The sequence below is a fragment of the Lathyrus oleraceus genome, chromosome 4 (assembly GCF_024323335.1).
Source record: "Lathyrus oleraceus cultivar Zhongwan6 chromosome 4, CAAS_Psat_ZW6_1.0, whole genome shotgun sequence".
NCBI classification, from domain to species: Eukaryota; Viridiplantae; Streptophyta; class Magnoliopsida; order Fabales; family Fabaceae; genus Lathyrus; species Lathyrus oleraceus.
In genome coordinates, this window is record NC_066582.1 from 423,349,203 (window position 1) to 423,367,416 (window position 18,214).

Genomic DNA, 18,214 nt, shown 5'->3' on the forward strand with positions numbered 1-18,214 from the left:
GACTCTCAGTAAACAAATTCAAGTTACAGTCTTTTCACATAATCTCTACCCGTGTGACTTCTATCTAAGAACTCTTAGATATGAGACCCTACTCACTCCCCCTCAATCACAGCAGTGATACTAGAACAAATACAAAAAAGAAAGAAGACACTCTTCAAGGACAGATACTTGATCTTGCTTAAAATCTTCAATCAAGTAAACAAATACACTCATACTTCAAAGATTAGAGTGGACCGAATAAAACCCAAAAAGTCAGGCTAACTCACACATCAACAAGATGAATGAATGGCTAACAAATCACAAACGTACATTAGGCTAAAACCCTAAAACTCACTCACTTCAACGTTTGTATTTTCTTCTCTTGTTTTTCCATCACACAGGGTTTACATGGTCTTTAAATAGAAGCTTTATGAATGGGTCTGGGCAATCATGAAACCCTAATTTTATTTAACGCATATTCCATAGGAATTAGTAGCAAATCATTCCTCTTTGGGAAACAAAATATTTTGGCTTTAAATAGAATTACTCGCATGCAATCTCCACATAAGCACACAAAGACTTGCATGAAAAGCGCAATAACAAAACACATAACATTCACACTTAATGTTCTGTATGCACATGTCTTAACATCGGGTTTGACATCTTGAATAAATCCTGCATAACCATATAAAACATCCTGCAGGAAGCTGATATCACATGTCAAGACAACACGCGTGACATCTAGTGATAGGACTAAGTTTTACTAAAATTGATGCCAATACATAGAACCAACAAACTCCCCCTTTGGCAAATTTTGGCTAAAACATACAACAAATCACACATTCACAAGAAATCAATCAAAGTATCAGTTCAGCAGCAAAAGTAAACATACACACATTACTAGCAACAATAACAACTAGTAAGCACAGAAGCGCTTGTACTCAGAGCACATCATCTCGCGCTTGTACTCAGAACACACCATCTCCCCCTTCAGCTAGACCAGAACAAGCAACAACCTGCTTCACACATACACACCAGAAAGTTCTCCCCCTTTGTATCAGACAAACATCATCTATAGCTATAGCTACTTCTCCCCCTTTTTAGCCAAAAGAGACCAAAGAGACAAAATAAATGTCTATTTAGTCATTAACCGAAATATCAAAAGTTAGAGGGTTACAAAACCAAGTACATAACCAACTGTAAGCAAGCTGAGAAACAGATCAACAAAGTAATACCAAAAACACGGAAATCCACCAAAACAGAAAAAAAAAACCATTAAATAAATAGGGACCAAAGTAAAAGGAGCTACTCAGTAGAGCTTGAGCTTGCAGCTTCATCAGTACCAGAAATAGAATTGCCACTTGTCTCATTATTGTTTGCAGACCTCTCACTAGAGGTGTGGGCTTCAGCTTCTTTAGCATGTTCAATATTTTCACCTTCAGCCTGCTCCAACCTTGCAATAAGGCTTCCAACGATTGTTTTCTAGATGTTGCTACCCTTATCCCTTCACCCAGCTCTTTGCAAGTCTCCTTAAGCTCAACAATTGTTCCAACTTTTGAGGCTGGCCTTTTCATGGCAGATGTCATGACAATATCCTCGACATGACTGCCTTCAAACAGTTTATAGTGCACAGACAGAGCAGGTTTTCTTTTACTAGGTAAGTCATTAGAGAAAAGAATACCAGGGTGTTGATTCAAGATAATTCCACAGATCATAGAAGGAAAGGCAATTGGCAACTTAACTGCATTAGTAGATGCATGCTTGATGATTTGTTCAAACATAAATCTACCATAGTCAAATTTCACTTCTGTTCCAACAACAAAAATAAACCTTCCAAGGGTATTAGCAATGGTGGAGATATGGTTGGTAGGGACCCAATTAGGAGCTCCTATTTTGTGCAAGATAGCATACTTGACAGTCAACTTCCCAATAAGAAGATGCTTTTTAACAGACCAAACGCTCACCTGCCTAGTTGTGATCTCCGTACAGATCTGATTGTCTATAACTTCTAGTTCTCCTGCACCCTCATTATCTCTGCCTAGAAAATTATTAATAACAGTAGGAGAAAATGATATACACTTACCCCTCACATACACCTTGCATAATTCCTTGCTACTCTTATCAGAAATGTCCTCAAGAATGTTAACAATAAACTCCTTCACTAAACCTTCATAGCATTGAGAGAACTCAACAACAGTCTTTAGTATCCCAACAACTTTTATCAGGTCCCTGACCTCCTTGACATCAACACCTTCTTTTCCCAACTCCCTTTCCACAGCTACCCTTCTCTGAATCACAAATTTCCACTTCGCAGCTCCATCCTCAAGATGGAAGGAGATGTTATCCAAATGAACAGCAGATACTTTACCAGGAGACTTCCTAACAGTGGTTTTCTTCACAGGAGAGATGTCAGGGACATCTTCCTCAACATCCTCTTCAGACTCAAAATCATCTCTGACCTTCCTCTTCTTTACTTCAACCTTGCTCCAAGATTTGGAGGGACCAATACCAGCAGTCTTCTTAGCTTTTCTAGCTAACATAAGTTCAGCCACAAATCTTCCTTTGCGAGTCTTCATGCGTTTAGCCACACTTGGCTTTAGGTGATGAAGTAAGCTTTCCTCTTGATCATCAGAGCTACCATCCTCTAGATCAATCGCAACATTTACACCATCATGCTTTTCAGAGTGGGATGCATTGGCAGTTTTAGATGCCACAAATTTTCCTTTTTCAGACACTGTTTGCTCTAGAGAGCACAACCCTTCAGCAGCCAAGTCCTTCTTAGAACTGGAGGAATCGTCATCCTTACCACTATGTTGTTCAACCTCAGGAGACGGGTACATTTGAGAAAGGGGAGTAGAAACTCCCTTCACAGAGTGTCCTTCATTAAGGATTCTAGTGACTAGGTCTCTTATAACACGATCAGTGTGGTGTATATCTTCCTTAGAATTAGTGGCAGGAGTTGAATCATACGGAATACTAGAGGAGTTACCTTGATTGAAGCATGCAGAAGCTGAGGCATCAATGGGTTGGTTCAAATCTATGGCCTCGCAGGGAATAACTGAGAGAGGAACAAAATCCAAAATCTCATCATCAGGAATGCCCATGGGAGGAGCACTAACCTTTGGAGTAGACTTAGGATTTTTAGAAGCAGATGTATCTTGATTTTGTGACATTTTGGAGTTTTTCTAGAAAAAATACGGTTGCCCTAGCAGAGGTTTGTGAAGAAGGAGCAGGAAGATGGAAGAGTTGGAGTAGGTAGTGAGGTTATGAGGGTAGCGTGTGAAGATGGAATAGATGGTATTTCTAAAACAAGGTGATGATTTACCATAATGGGGGCACTTTACTTTAGCCACATAAACACTAATTTGATTACTTTTTCCATTCCATATTAATTGCTACAGGTCTTCATAAATGCAAATCCCTAATTTTCCTCTCAGGACTTCAAACTGATTTGCATCCAAAGTCTTTGTAAAAATATCAGCTAACTGCATCTCGGTAGCAACATGCTCTAAGACTACAATCTTATCCTCCACAAGTTCTTTAATAAAATGGTGACATATATCAATATGTTTGATCTTGCTGTGCTGAATAGGATTCTTTGAGATTTTTATGGCACTCAAGTTGTCACAGTATAATGTCATGACATCTTGTGAGACATTGTGTTCAGTCAACATTTGTTTCATCCACATCAGTTGAGAACAACTACTTCCAGCTGCTATGTATTCAGCTTCAGTAGTAGACAGAGAAACACATTTTTGCTTCTTACTAAACCATGACATTAAATTGTTCCCCAAGAAGAAGCATCCTCCTGATGTGCTTTTCCTATCATCAGCACTTCCAGCCCAATCAGCATCACAATATCTAGATAACACAGATTCAGATCCATGAGTGTATAGCATCCCATAGTCACAAGTGCCATCGACATATTTCAGGATCCTTTTCACTTGGTTTATATTGCTCACCTTTGGTTCGGCTTGATATCTAGCACATACACCTACAACAAAAGCAATGTCAGGTCTGCTTGCTGTAAGATATAGCAGACTCTTTATCATGCTTCTGTAGAGACTTTGATCCACACTGACACCATTTTCATCTTTAGACACTTTCAGATGAGTAGGAGCAGGTGTCCTCTCGTGGCTTGCATTCTCCATGCCAAACTTCTTAATAATATTCTTGGCATATTTACTTTGAGATAGAAAGATAGAATCTTCCATCTGCTTGACTTGCAGGCCAAGAAAATAGGTTAGTTCTCCAATAAGGCTCATTTCAAATTCAGACTGCATTTGCTCAACAAAATGTTAAACCATCTTACTTGACATCCCACCAAACATAATATCATCCACATAGATCTGAGCAACCATGAGCTTTCCTCCTTCATCTTTGACGAATAAAGTCTTAACAATGCCTTCCTTTCTGTATCCATTTTCAATGAGAAACATTGTGAGTCTCTCATACCAAGCTCTAGGTGTTTGTTTCAACCCATAAAGAGCTTTCCTCAACTTATACACATGCTTTGGAAGATTTGGGTCTGTGAATCCCTTTGGTTGTTCAACATATACTTCCTCATTCAAGTAGACATTTACGAAGGAACTTTTCACATCCATTTGGAATAGTTTAAACTTCAGAATACATGTCACTCCTAGTAATAATCTAATGGACTCCAGGCGAGCTACATGAGAAAATGTTTCATCAAAGTCAACTCCTTCAACTTGAGTGTATCCTTGTGCTACCAATCTTGCTTTATTAACCACACCTTTTTCATCAGATTTATTCTTGTAAAGCCACGTTGTTCCAATAACATTTATTCCTTCAGGTCTTGGAACCAATTCCCATACTTCATTACTCTTGAATTGGCCTAACTCTTCCTGCATGGCATTGATCCATAATTCATCAGTTAAGGCTTCTTTAACATTCTTAGGCTCAATCTTGGACACAAAACAGGCATGTGAGATCACTTCCCTTGATCTAGTGGTGACCCCTTTATTTAGGTCTCCTATAATGAGATCTTTAGGATGATCCTTCTGAATTCGGATAGAGGGTCCCTTATTTACTTGATCAGCTTTAGGTTCAGCTTGAGTGGACTCACTCTCACTACTTTTGTCCAGGAGTTCAGCTGGGGCATCATTTAGAAATGTTTCAACATCGTCTGTGACATCAGTCTCATGATCATCTACAACAACATTGATAGATTCCATCATAATTTTTTTTCTGGAATTAAAAACTCTAAAGGCTCTGCTGTTTGTTGAGTAGCCCAAAAATATTCCTTCATCACTCTTGGGGTCCATTTTCCTACTTTGTTCATGATCAGCCATGATATAGCATTTACTACCAAACACATGGAAGTATTTGACAATAGGTCTTCTTCCCTTCCAGACTTCATATAAGGTGGTTGAGGTCCCTTTTCTCAAGGTTACTCTGTTGTGAACATAACAGGCCGTGTTCATAGCTTTGGCCCAGAAGTGGTAAGGCAACTTCTTAGCATGAATCATAGCTCTAGCAGATTCTTGGAGAGTTCTATTTTTCCTTTCCACCACACCATTTTGCTGAGGGGTAATGGGAGAAGAGAACTCATGACCAATCCCTTCAGATGAATAGAATTCAGCAAATTTACTGTTCTCAAATTCTTTCCAATGATCACTTCTGATTCTGGTAACATGACTCTCTCTTTCTCTTTGAAGTCTTTGGAAAAGGTCTTTGAACACATCAAACACATCAAATTTTTCCCTTATAAAATTCACCCAAGTATATTTGGAGAAGTCGTCCACTACAACATAAGCATACCTTTTCCCACCAAGACTTTCCACCTGCATAGGTCCCATCAAGTCCATGTGGAGAAGTTCCAGCACTTTAGATGTGGTGTCATGTTTGATCTTCTGATATGACATCTTTGTCTGCTTTCCAATCTGACATTCACCACATACTCTTCCTTCTTCAATCTTTAATTTTGGGATTCCTCTGACAGCTTCAACAAATATGATCCTCTTTATTCCTTTAAGATGCAGATGACCCAGTTTTTGATGCCATAGTTTTACTTTTTCTTCTTTAGCTAGAGCACATATTGATGAATATCTAGTTTCTTGAGGAATCCACATATGGAAGTTGTCCTTAGATCTGACTCCTCTCATGATCACCTCATTTTTTGCATTAGTAATCAAGCATTCAGTTTTTGTAAAGTTCACATTTAGACCTTGATCGCATAGTTGACTGATTCTGATCAGGTTTGCAGTCAATCCTTTAACAAGCAACACATTATCAAGGTTAGGAACTCCAGGGAAGTTCAGCTTTCCAATCCCCTTGATTTCACCCTTTGCTCCATCACCAAAAGTTACATAGCTGGTGACATGAGATTGAAGGTCAACCGACAGGTTTTTGCTTCCAGTCATCTGTCTTGAGCATCCACTGTCAAAGTACCAATCTTCTTTGGTCGAGACTCTGAAGGAAGTGTGAGCTATCAAGTTAGTAGCACCAGCCCTAGGAACCCACTGTTTTCTGTTAGCAGGTATGTGTTGTTTGGGTCTAGGTTGATGAGTAGGACTAGGATAACCATACAGCCTAAAACAGAATGGTTTTATGTGACCAAATTTCCCATAGTAATGACATCTCCATCTTTGGTATTTTCCTTTATGTTGTCTTTCCTTGTGATGTTGAGACATCTGATGTGACATCTTTGGTTTGCTACTAGTGGGACTACAATCAAGAGAAGATTCATTGAACCTAAGGCCAGTCATGTCTCCTTCCATCTTTCCCGCCTGGAGGATTTTGTCTAAGGTGTCAGATCCACTGTTTAGCATTCTGACATATTTCATCATCTCATCCAGTTTGGAATTCAAGAACACGACTTCGATCTTCAACTTAGAAATGGTTTCTAAGTGTTCTGTATTCTCATCCTCTAGTTGGGTTATCAGTTTCTTCTGATTCTCCACTTGTTGATACACTTCTTCACTTCTGAAACATAACTTCCTGTAAGAAGTAGCTAATTCATCAAAGGTTAATTCATCATCACTGGAGTCTTCATCAGGATCCCATCTCCCAGTCAAGGAAGTCACAAGATTGACAGATTCTCCTTCTCTTTCACTTTCAGAATTTTCATCAGACCAAGTATCAGCAAGACTCTTCTTCTGTTTCTTGAGATAGGTCCCACATTCAGCTCTAATGTGACCATACCCTTCACATTCATGGCACTGAATTCCTTTGCCCTGTTTGGATTTTTACTCAGATTTTGTTCTTCTTCCAGCATCATTGGGCCTACTGATGTCAAATGAGTTGTTCTTAACATTAGACTTTGACCCACATCCATCCTCTTTAGGATTTTGTTGAATTGTCTTCCAAGTAACACTAAATCATTTGCCATATCTTCATCAGTAACCTGACTACTTTCTTCCTTTTTATCTTCAGTGTTTGACACAAAGGCTATGCTTTTGACTTTCTTTTCAGATCCATCACTAATTCCCAACTCGAATGTTTGGAGGGATCCAATTAGCTCATCCACTCTCATCTTGCAGATATCTTGAGATTCTTCTATGGCTGTCACTTTCATGGAAAATCTCTTGGGAAGTGATCTGAGAATTTTCCTCACAAGCTTTTCATCTGACATCTTCTTACCCAGGGCTCCTGAGGCATTAGCAATTTCAAGGATATTCATATGGAAGTCACGAATACTTTCATCTTCTTTCATTCTCAAATTCTCAAACTTAGTTGTAAGCAACTGCAATCTAGACATCTTCACTCTAGAGGTTCCTTCATGAGTGGTTTTGAGAATATTCCAAGCATCTTTAGCCACCTCATAATTGTTCACCAATCTGAAGATGTTCTTATCGACCCCATTGAATATAGCATTTAGCGCTTTAGAGTTTCCAAGAGCTAGTTCATCCTCCTCCTTGGTCCATTCTTCCTCAGGCTTCTTAGCAGTTGTAACTTCTCCATCCGACGTAGTGAAGGGATGTTCCCAGCCTGTTAGAACAACCTTCCAAGCCTTGTTATCCAACGATTTCAAGAAGGCTACCATCCGAGGTTTCCAGTAGTCATAGTTAGATCCATCCAGAATTGGTGGTCTGTGTACATATCCTCCATCTCTATCCATAGTACCAGAAAGTAACGTCCCAAGATCTCACCCAGAACCAAAGCAGGATGCCTGCTCTGATACCAATTGAAATTCTGGTATCAGATATGAGATGTCGAAGGTAATGTCACGTCACTAATATCTGAACAACAAATGAACCATAAATAGGATAAAAACAGAGAAACAATTAAAAAAGCGACACAAGCAATTATTAACCCAGTTCGGTGCAAACACACCTACGTCTGGGGGCACCAAGCCAGGAAGGAAATCCACTAAACAAAATTAGTTCAAAGACTCTCAATAAACAACTTCAAGTTATAGTCTTTTCACCTAATCTATACCCGTGTGACTTCTATCTAAGAACTCTTAGATATGAGACCCTACTCACTCCCCCTCAATCACAACAGTGATACTAGAACAAATACAACAAAGAAAGAAGACACTCTTCAAGGACACATACTTGATCTTGCTTAAAAGCTTCAATCAAGTAAACAAATACACTCGTACTTCAAAGCTTAGAGTGGACAGAATACAACCAAAAACTATTCTAATTCACACATCAACAAGATGAATGAATGGCTCACAAATCACAAATGTACATTAGGCTAAAACCCTAAAACTCACTCACTTCAATGTTTGTATTTTCTTCTCTTGTTTTTCCATCACACAGGGTTTACATGGTCTTTAAATAGAAGCTTTCTGAATGGGCCTGGGCAATCATGAAACCCTAATTCTATTTAACGTGTATTCCCTAGGAATTAGTAGCAAATCATTCCTCTTTGGGAAACATAATATTTTGGCTTTAAATATAATTACTCACATGCAATCTCCACATAAGCACACAAAGACTTACATGAAAAACGTAACAACAAAACACATAACATTCAAACTGAATGTTCTGTATGCACATGTCTTAACATCGGGTCTCACATCTTGAATAAATCCTGCATAACCATATTAAATAACATGCAGGAAGCTGATATCACATGTCAAGACAACACGCATGACATCTAGTGATAACATTAAGTTTTAGAAAAATTGATGCCAATACATAAAACCAACAGTGGTGAATTCGAAAGGAAGTTCTTTGAAGAACAATTTGACTCTAATGGAATATCCCATGATTTCTCCTGCCCTAGAACTCCACAAAAAAATGGAGTTGTAGAGAGGAAGAATAAGACACTCTAAGAAATGGCCATAACCATGACCAATGAAACAAATGTGGCTAAGCACTTTTGGGCTGAAGCAGTAAATACAACGTGTTATATTCAGAATAGAATCTCCATAAGACTTATTCTGGAGAAGACTCCCTATGAACTATGTAAGGGAAGAAAACCCAACATTTCTTACTTCCATCATTTTCGATGCTCATGTTTTATTCTTAATAATAAAGAACATCTGAATAAGTTTGATTCAAAGCACAAAAAGGTATTATGTTAGGATACTCAGAACACTCTAAAGGCTACAGAGTATACAACACATAAACCAAAATTGTGGAAGAATCAATACATGTTAGATTTGATGATAAGCTTGAACCTGAAAAGTCAAAGCTAGTTGAGAAACTCGCAGATTTGGAGATAACTCTTGTAGGATCTGACGAAAAGACTAAAGCATCAGAAGAAATTGAGAAACAAAGTCCATTTGCAACTGAAATCTCAACTATCCAGAAAAGATCAAGAAATCTCCCTAACATCTCTGAAGATTTGATTCTGGGAAACAAGGATGAACCTGTCAGAACCAGGTCAACATTCAAAGTAAATGAAGAAACTTCTCTGGGATTAGTATCTCTGATCGAGCCTACTTCCTTGATGAGGCACTTCAAGACAATGAGTGGGTTCTAGAAATGAAAGAAGAACTGGACCAATTCTCAAAGAATGATGTCTGGGATCTTGCCCCAAAGCCTAAAGGAACTCATATTATTGGAACAAGATGGGTATTCAGAAACAAACTGAACGAAAAAGGAGAAGTAGTCAGAAATAAAGCACGACGGGTGGCACAAGGTTACAGTCAACAAGAAGGAATTGACTACAATGAAACCTTTTCTCTAGTCGCCAGGTTAGAATCCATTTGTTTACTTGTTTCCTTCACTGTAAATCATTCCATCAAACTATATCAGATGGATGTCAAGAGCGCATTTCTTAAGGGTTATATATCAGAAGAAGTTTATGTTCATCAACCTCCGGGTTTTGAAAAATCTAAATGTCCAGAACACGTTTTTAAACTGAAAAAATCATTGCATGGTCTAAAACAAGCTCCTAGAGCTTGGTATAAAAGACTAAGCAACTTTCTCTTGGAACATGACTTTATTAGAGGAAAGGTTAACTCTACACTCTTTTGTAAAAACATTAGAAATGATCTCATGATATGTCAGATATATGTTGATGACATTATTTTTGGTTCAGCTAACCCCTATGTGTGTCAAGAATTCTCTAAGTTGATGCAGGAAGAATTTGAAATGAGCTTAACGCGAGAACTAAAGTTCTTTCTGGGAATTCAAATCAATTAAGCTTCAGAAGCTACTTATGTATATCAAAGTAAATACATAAAAGACATTATGAAGAAATTCGAAATGGCAGAATGCAAACCTGCCAAGACCCCCATGCATCCAACCTGCATTCTGGAGAAAGAAGAAGTTAGTCTGAAGGTTTGTCAAAAGCTCTATCGTGGTATGATAGGCTCTCTTCTCTATCTGACAACTACACGCCCTGACATTCTTTTTAGTGTATGTCTTTGTGCCAGAATCCAATCAGACCCTAGGGAATCTCATTTAACAGCTATTAAAAGAATCCTAAGGTATTTGAAAGGAACCCCTAACCTTGGCCTGATGTATGAGAAAACATCAGAGTATAGGCTCTCTGGTTATTATGATGCAGATTATGCAGGGGACATAATAGAACATAAAAGTACATCTGGGAACTGTCAGTTCTTGGGAAACAATCTCATATCATGGGCCAACAAAAGACAATCAACCATCACTCTATCTACTGCAGAAGCAGAATATATATCAGCTTCACTTTTCACTACTCAGATGCTCTGGATGAAAAATCAACTAGAAGACCTTCAGATTTTTGAGAGTAACGTTCCTATCTTCTGTGATAGTACTGCTACCATATGTTTAAGTAAGAACCTTATCTTGCATTCCAGGGCTAAGCACATAGAAATAAAACATCATTTTATCAGAGACTATGTTCAGAAATGGGTAATATCCTTACAATTTATTGATACAGACCATCAATGGGCTGATATTTTCACTAAACCCCCCACTGAAGACATATTCTCATTTATTCTGAAACATTTAAAAATCGAAACTTGCCCAGAATAAACCAAATATGCTTCTCTGAAATAGCAAAAATAAGGCTCTGAAATAAATGTCTGGTATCTGGATCTGACTCTGATACTTCTACTAGTTAGGAGTCATCTGAATCAGAAATCCTTAGGATCCAATCCCTTGGTATTCTTGAAGATCAGATAGATCAACACGTGGGGCATCATGCGTCTGACTTTGGATCTTCTAGACAGATGTCTAGAAGAAATCAAGAGACAGACCCTTGAGATCTCCTCGAACAGTGTGCTTACTTGGGATTAGACGTGTATCACAGGTTGTAATCATGTCTCCCCTAAGCGTGTCAACTTGGTTTATGTGCATCATTAATTTCCTAACCTCTTAACTGCCTCTAACATTATGGTTTTTCATGCATCTCCTTGTGTATTTATAATTTTCACTTATCACAATCTCACACTTTTCCACTCACGCCTTACATAAACCCCTATTCTCTCTCAAGTGTATAATCTTCATCAGTTCTTGATCATCTTCAGCAAAGTTCTTCATTCTTCAAACAAAGTTCACCAAAGTTCTTTCTGGATGCTTAACAACAATCCGTCTATAACTATTCTCAGCAGATGGAATCAACTGATCAAACACCCATTTCTTCTCAATAAACTATTGCTACTACTGGTGTCGTTTCTACCCCAATCTACAAAGAACCTCACATTCTAGACCGTGAACCTCATATTCATCTTACCACGCCCTTTGACATGCTTGAAGTGCTGTGTGAATCACTACTAGACTTTGACAACATGAAGCGCAATGGCATAGACCTCACTGAGGAACTAAGAATGCAAGGATGGGAAACCTACTTCCAGAGACTCTACGGCCATGTGCACACTTATCTGGTAAAGGAGTTCTGGTGTTTCGCAGACGCAGATGACCATTACATCGTCTCATACATTCTGGGGGTCAAGATGGTAATCACTGAGAAATCCATCGCCTCCCTTCTGAACATGGAGAAGACAGGGGGAAGAAGAATCTACAACATCAACCCCAGGGCAAAGTACTTGTCCCAGGAAATTGCCCCAACCATCGTCCAACAGAACGCTGGAGGTAAACATTCCAAGAACAAGGAACTTCGCCAGAATCTCCGTGTCTGGCTGAAGATCATTCTGGGCACCATCCATCACCGCCCTGCATCAAACTCTTCAGGCTACATCAACACAGATCAGAAGTGAATCCTCTACTGCATTCACAAAGGGGTAAAACTGAACCTGCCAGTGTTGCTCTTCAAGTATCTCAGAGATTCTGTCAAGGATACCATAAATAATATGAAGCTCAAAATGTACATTCCTCGAGGAAGACTCATCTCTGATGTTCTGATCGAGAGTGGGCTGGTGGATCACCTGATCCATCACAATCTGATGGAGGATGTCACTGTTGACATTAGAAGACCTCTGAATGCTCGCAATCTGAAGAGTATGGGGGTGATTGAGCAAGTAAGAGCTAAACCCACTCTAGACACATCCATGGAAGCACTCAAGGATCAGAGGAAGATTCCCAACGGTCTCTAGCTCTTCTCCAAGATTGATCCTCCAGAAGTGGTGGCACATTATCTGAAGGATCTTGCAAGCCAATGCGTTGACATATCAGAGTTCTCGGTGGATTGGCTATCTGAGCATCCACCAAACTTCATGAAGAGAATGTGAGAGCCTTCTGAAAATTCAAAGAAGGCCAACAAGGCTAAATTGGGAGAAACTTCTGGGTCAATACCTCCAGTCCCTCTGGATGATTCTCCAAGTAAGTATCTGCCTCCTTCTCGCTCTGTTAAATTAAAGCCACTTGCTTCTTCTCTTCCCCAAACCACTCCTATCTACACCCAATCAGAAACACCACCCTCCACCACCAAAACTTCTAACCCACCTTCTCTAAAATTCAATCTCGCAACCACTACCTTACCCGTTTTTGAAGTAGAAATGCTGAACGAAACCACCTCACCGTCTTCTTCTACACCTTCATCCCTACCATACTACATTCTCTCATCATACACCAAACCCTCTAACCCCTAATCTCCCACAATAGCCCAACTTCAGGAGCGTGCTCTTGCCTCATAGCAACCACCACAACTTGAACCAGAAGCCACCTCTCCACCCCCTGAACAACAAAATCCACCTCCATCTGAACAACCTCAAACACCACCTTCTGAACAACCAACAAATCCACCCCAATCTGAACAACCACAAACACCACCTTCTGAACAACCAACAACTCCACCCTCTGAACAACAACCCACAACACCTCCTGCACAAACAACACCACCATCCTCTGATATTCCCACCATACCAACCTCTGAGGAAATCATCATCCCTACTCAAACTCCTGCTGACACCAACCAAACACCACCATCATCCCCATCCCCCAACTCTAAACCAGAACCTGCCTTCCCCACCTTAGAAGAAGAAATCACTTTATTTGCAGAGTCTTCAGTGGAGAAGATCAAGTCTCTGTTTGTCAACTCTGGCATCAGTGATGATCCCTCTGTAGTGAGGATCCACTGGAACCGAGTGATCAGATAGATGACCTCTGAATCCTTCAAACTAAAAGGCATCTCTGAAAAAGTCCACAACGACTTTGTTAGAGACGCTGGTGTAAGGTTACATGCTCGCTTGGTCAGAGAGGTTGAGGAAAAGGCCAGAAAGGAAGCAGAAGAGAAAGCTCGCTTGGAAGAAGAGCAATGAGTCAGAGAAGCTAAAGATAAGGTTGTTGCTGAAGCTGCGACTACTGCTGAAGCTGAGGAAAAAGCTAAAGCTGAAGCTGAAGAAGCAGCATGCATTGCTGCAGAGGAAGCTGCAAAGGCCAACACTGATGCTCTGACTCAGCGGGAACAATCTAACTCTGGTTTCGCCCCTCTGGTATTGAAAAATATGGAGGAACTTCAAAAGGAGCAACAAATTATGAGAGCTAGGTTGGATCACCAGGACTTCGTCAACAACAACATTCAGAACCTGCTGACTCAACTGCTCCAAAGGATGCCTCCACCTCCAAACCGTTAGGCACTTAGGCTTTTTTTTGTTACTTTCTTCTTATGTTTTTCTTATGCTTTCTAATATATGCTTCCATTGTTGCCTCTCTGTATCAACCTTCTCTCTTATATATGTATATCTATTTCTTGCTTTACTTTCTACGTCTTTTTGAGTCTGACAAAAAGGGGGAGAACTAAAACAGCTCTGATGAAAATATATATTTAAACCTCTTAATGCACTGCGAACATTAATATCTTAATAATTTATGAAAACTAAAGTTATACAGGATAACAACTAAGATACACACCAACTACCACACAAGGAAGGTCTGGTAAGAACTTCTGAGAAATCTGATGATTTAACTCAGGGGGAGTCCCTTTTTCTTATCTGATTTTGAGATGCTATTTATTGCTTCATCATCACTCTTACTTGTTTTGTCATCATCAAAAAGGGGGATATTGTAAGAACAAATTTAGTTCTACAATATATCTCTAAGATTTTGATGATAACAAAGGATGAAACAAAAATGGTACCCTAACGAATTTTTTCTAAGTATGCAGGACTCTAATCAAAACAGTCAGATAGACACTCATCAGATACAGAATCAAGTTCTAAGATACCAATTAGAAGATACGCAAGCAGAAGCTCTGACTCTGATCAACGCAAGTGCAAGCTAAACAAAAGACATCAGACACTCTGAAATTGAAGAATGACTCTAGAATCTGAAGACTTACGCTCTGATGAAATCAAGTGAAAGGAAGCTCTGAAGATAATCAACAACAAGCATCTATCTGATTATACCCTTTTGAATAGAGACTCTGAAGTTCGATCTATCTAATTTAGAATACTTAGCTATGAAGGAACACACTTATGGAAAGAATCTAATTCAGGAAGAAGTGTATGGCGCCCCAATTTTTTTTTGGAAAGAACACATAAATTAATGACATAAATCATCCATCATTGCCCAAGATTATGACAATAACATCCTTCAACAGTCCTCTCATCGCTCCTATATAAAGGACGGAACGCTTCTCAAAGAACGACCTGGAAATAAACGAGAATACAATACTTCCACTATATTCATTATTCATTCTCTCACACGAGTTGATGCTCTAACGTGTGAAATAATTCTTTGCTCTTACATTGGGTAATTTCTGCTTATTTTAGAAGCACCAATCATTACTGTAATCATATTATATTGCTAAGAAATTTCCTCAAGTGACTTGTGAAGCCTGTAAAATTGAGAGGGCTAAGAGATATTTATTCTCTTAGATAATTGTTCGTGTAATCTTTCAAGATTAGTGGATTAAGTCCTTTTTTAAGGAGAAATCACCTTGGCCGGGTGGACTGGAGTAGCTTTGAATTTCAAGTGAACCAGTATAAAATTCTGTGTTGAATTTACTTGTTTCTGCGTGTGTCTAAATTCCAAAAAGTTTTATTTTTTCTCAAAACAATTCAAACCCCCTTTCTTGTTTTTCTCTACCTTCATTGAGTATCCTGACGTGTTCCCTAAGGATGTGTACGGTTTTTATTTTGTTGGGACAAGTTGACATTATTCTTGGAATTAATTGGTTGGAGTTAAACCAAGTGTTTACCATTTTTCTGATAAGTTGGTGCAGTGTGCCGTTGATTGCAAGAGCTCGGGCGATGTTGAAGTTATGTTGTTCCTGACACCAAAAAGCTATGGATTTGAGATTCCAGATTGCCGATCAAGTTGGAAAGTCTTTAGGGGAAATGATCTGGTATTGTTAATGTTGATTCTCTGAGAGTAGAAAGTAATATGATAACTAGTGTTATGCCGGTGATGTGTGATTCTTGATGTTTTCCTGAAGGTATCTGTGAGTTGCCTCTATAGCGTGAATATGAGTTTGATGGAGGTGAAGATTTGACGTTTGTATCAGCTAAGCAAGTGAAAGAGTCCATGAAGGATATGGCACAAGTGTTTGTGATGTTATCTTTGTTGGGATCTAGAGGAAAGGGAGTAGTTTGTGATCTTCCTGGAGTGTGTGAATTTCCTGAAGTGTTTCCTGAAGACATCAATGATTTTCCTCCAGAATGCAAAGTGGAGTTTTCTATAGACTTAGTAACTAGTATGAGTTCAGTGTCGATGACTCCTTATATGGTTTCTGCTTCCGAGTTGGGGAATTGAAGAAGAAAATAGAAGATTTGCTTGAGAAGAAGTTTTTTCAACCAAGTCTTTCTCTGTGGGGTGTGTCGGTGTTGTTAGTGAAGAAGAGGGACGGTAGTATGAGGCTATGAGTGATCTGAGAATTATATTACAAACATTGAAAGAGAACCATTTGTACGAAAAGTTTTTCCAAGTGAGAGTTATGGTTAAATGAAGTGAGTTTCCTTGGTCATGTGATTCTAGTGGTGGTATAGTTGTGGATCTATCGAAGATAGATGGCGTGTTACAATGGGAGACTCTAAAGTCTGCCACTTAGATTAGAATTTTTTCTTGGATTGGCTGGTTACTACAGGAAGTTCATTGAAGGTTTTTCAAATTTAGAATTGTTGTTAACTCGGTTGACTGAAAAGGGTCAAGCCTATGCTTGGGATTTGCATTATGAAGAGAGTTTCCAAGAACTCAAGAAGAAGTTGACGTCTTCTCCAGTTTTGATTTTTCCGAATCCAAGTGAGTCCTTTGTTATATATTGTGATGCTTAGAAGATGGTTTTGGAAGGTGTGTTGGTGCAGAATGGTCAGGTTGTGGCTTATGCTTAGAGACAGTTGAGATTTCACGAAAGGAATTACCTTATGCATGATCTTGAGTTGACAACAGTGGTATTCATGTTCAAGATTTGGAGGCACTACCTATTTGGCTCCAACCTCGCAGTGTTTAGTGATCACAAGTGTTTGAAATGTTTGTTTTATAAGAAGAGTCAAATACGAGGTAAAAGGGGTGGATTGAACTTCTAGAGGATTATGATTTTTATTTGAGTTACCATCCGAGTAAAGCTAATGTTATAGCTGATGCGATGAGTAAGAAGTATTTACACATGTAGATGCTTATGGGTCAAGAGTTAGAACTGATTGAGCAATTTAGAGATATGAGTTAGTGAATGGAGAAACTCCTAACAATGTGAAGTTGGGTATGTTGAAGCTGACGAGTGGTATCCTTGAAGAGATTAGAGAAGGTTAGAGATCTTATTTGAGTTTGATAAATCATCTCACATTAATCAACCAAGGTAACAAATGTGATTTTCGAGTTGATGAAAATGGTGTGATGATGTTCAGAGATAGAGTTTGTGTTTTTGATGTACCCGAACTTAAGAGGAGTATTCTTGAGGAGGGTCACATAAGTGGATTGAGTATTCATCCTGGTGCTACGAATATGTATCAAGATTTAAAGAAGATGTTTTGGTGGCCAAGAATGAAGAAATAGGTTACTGAATTTGTGTATGCTTATTTAACCTGCCAGAAGTCAAAGATCAAACATCAAAAGTTGTTGGGTCTGATGCAACCATTGGATATTCCAGAGTGGAAATGGGATAATATTCATATGGAATTTGTAATAGGTTTTTCGAAGAATTCAAAGGGATGCGGTTCAATTTGGATGATTGTGGATAGATTGACCAAATCGGCTCATTTTGTACCGATGAGGATCAATTATCCTTTACAGAAGCTGGCTGAATTGTATATTGATGAGATTGTGAAGCTGCATCATAATCCTTTAAGTACTATGTTAGATAGAGATCTGAGATTTAAATCAAGGTTCTATGATAGTCTGTAGGCTACTTTGGGTACTAAGCTGAAGTTGAGTTCTTCTAATTATTCACAGACAGACGTTCAAATAGAGAGGATTATCCAGTCTTTGGAGGACTTATTGAGGACTTGTGTGCTAGAACAAGGAGGTACTTGGGATAGCTACTTGTCGTTGATTGA

At 38.9% G+C, this 18,214-nt stretch overlaps 1 protein-coding gene across 1 annotated transcript; it reads right to left on the minus strand.

Moving 5' to 3' along the window:
• Positions 1 to 1,118: 1,118 nt before the first annotated feature.
• LOC127137798 (uncharacterized) lies at positions 1,119 to 3,152 on the minus strand. The gene is made up of 3 exons (XM_051064219.1): positions 2,489 to 3,152; positions 1,323 to 2,398; positions 1,119 to 1,187 (listed from the first exon to the last, which is right to left on the minus strand). The coding sequence occupies exons 1-3, from the start codon at positions 3,150 to 3,152 to the stop codon at positions 1,119 to 1,121; spliced, it is 1,809 nt and encodes a 602-aa protein (XP_050920176.1).
• Positions 3,153 to 18,214: the final 15,062 nt, after the last annotated feature.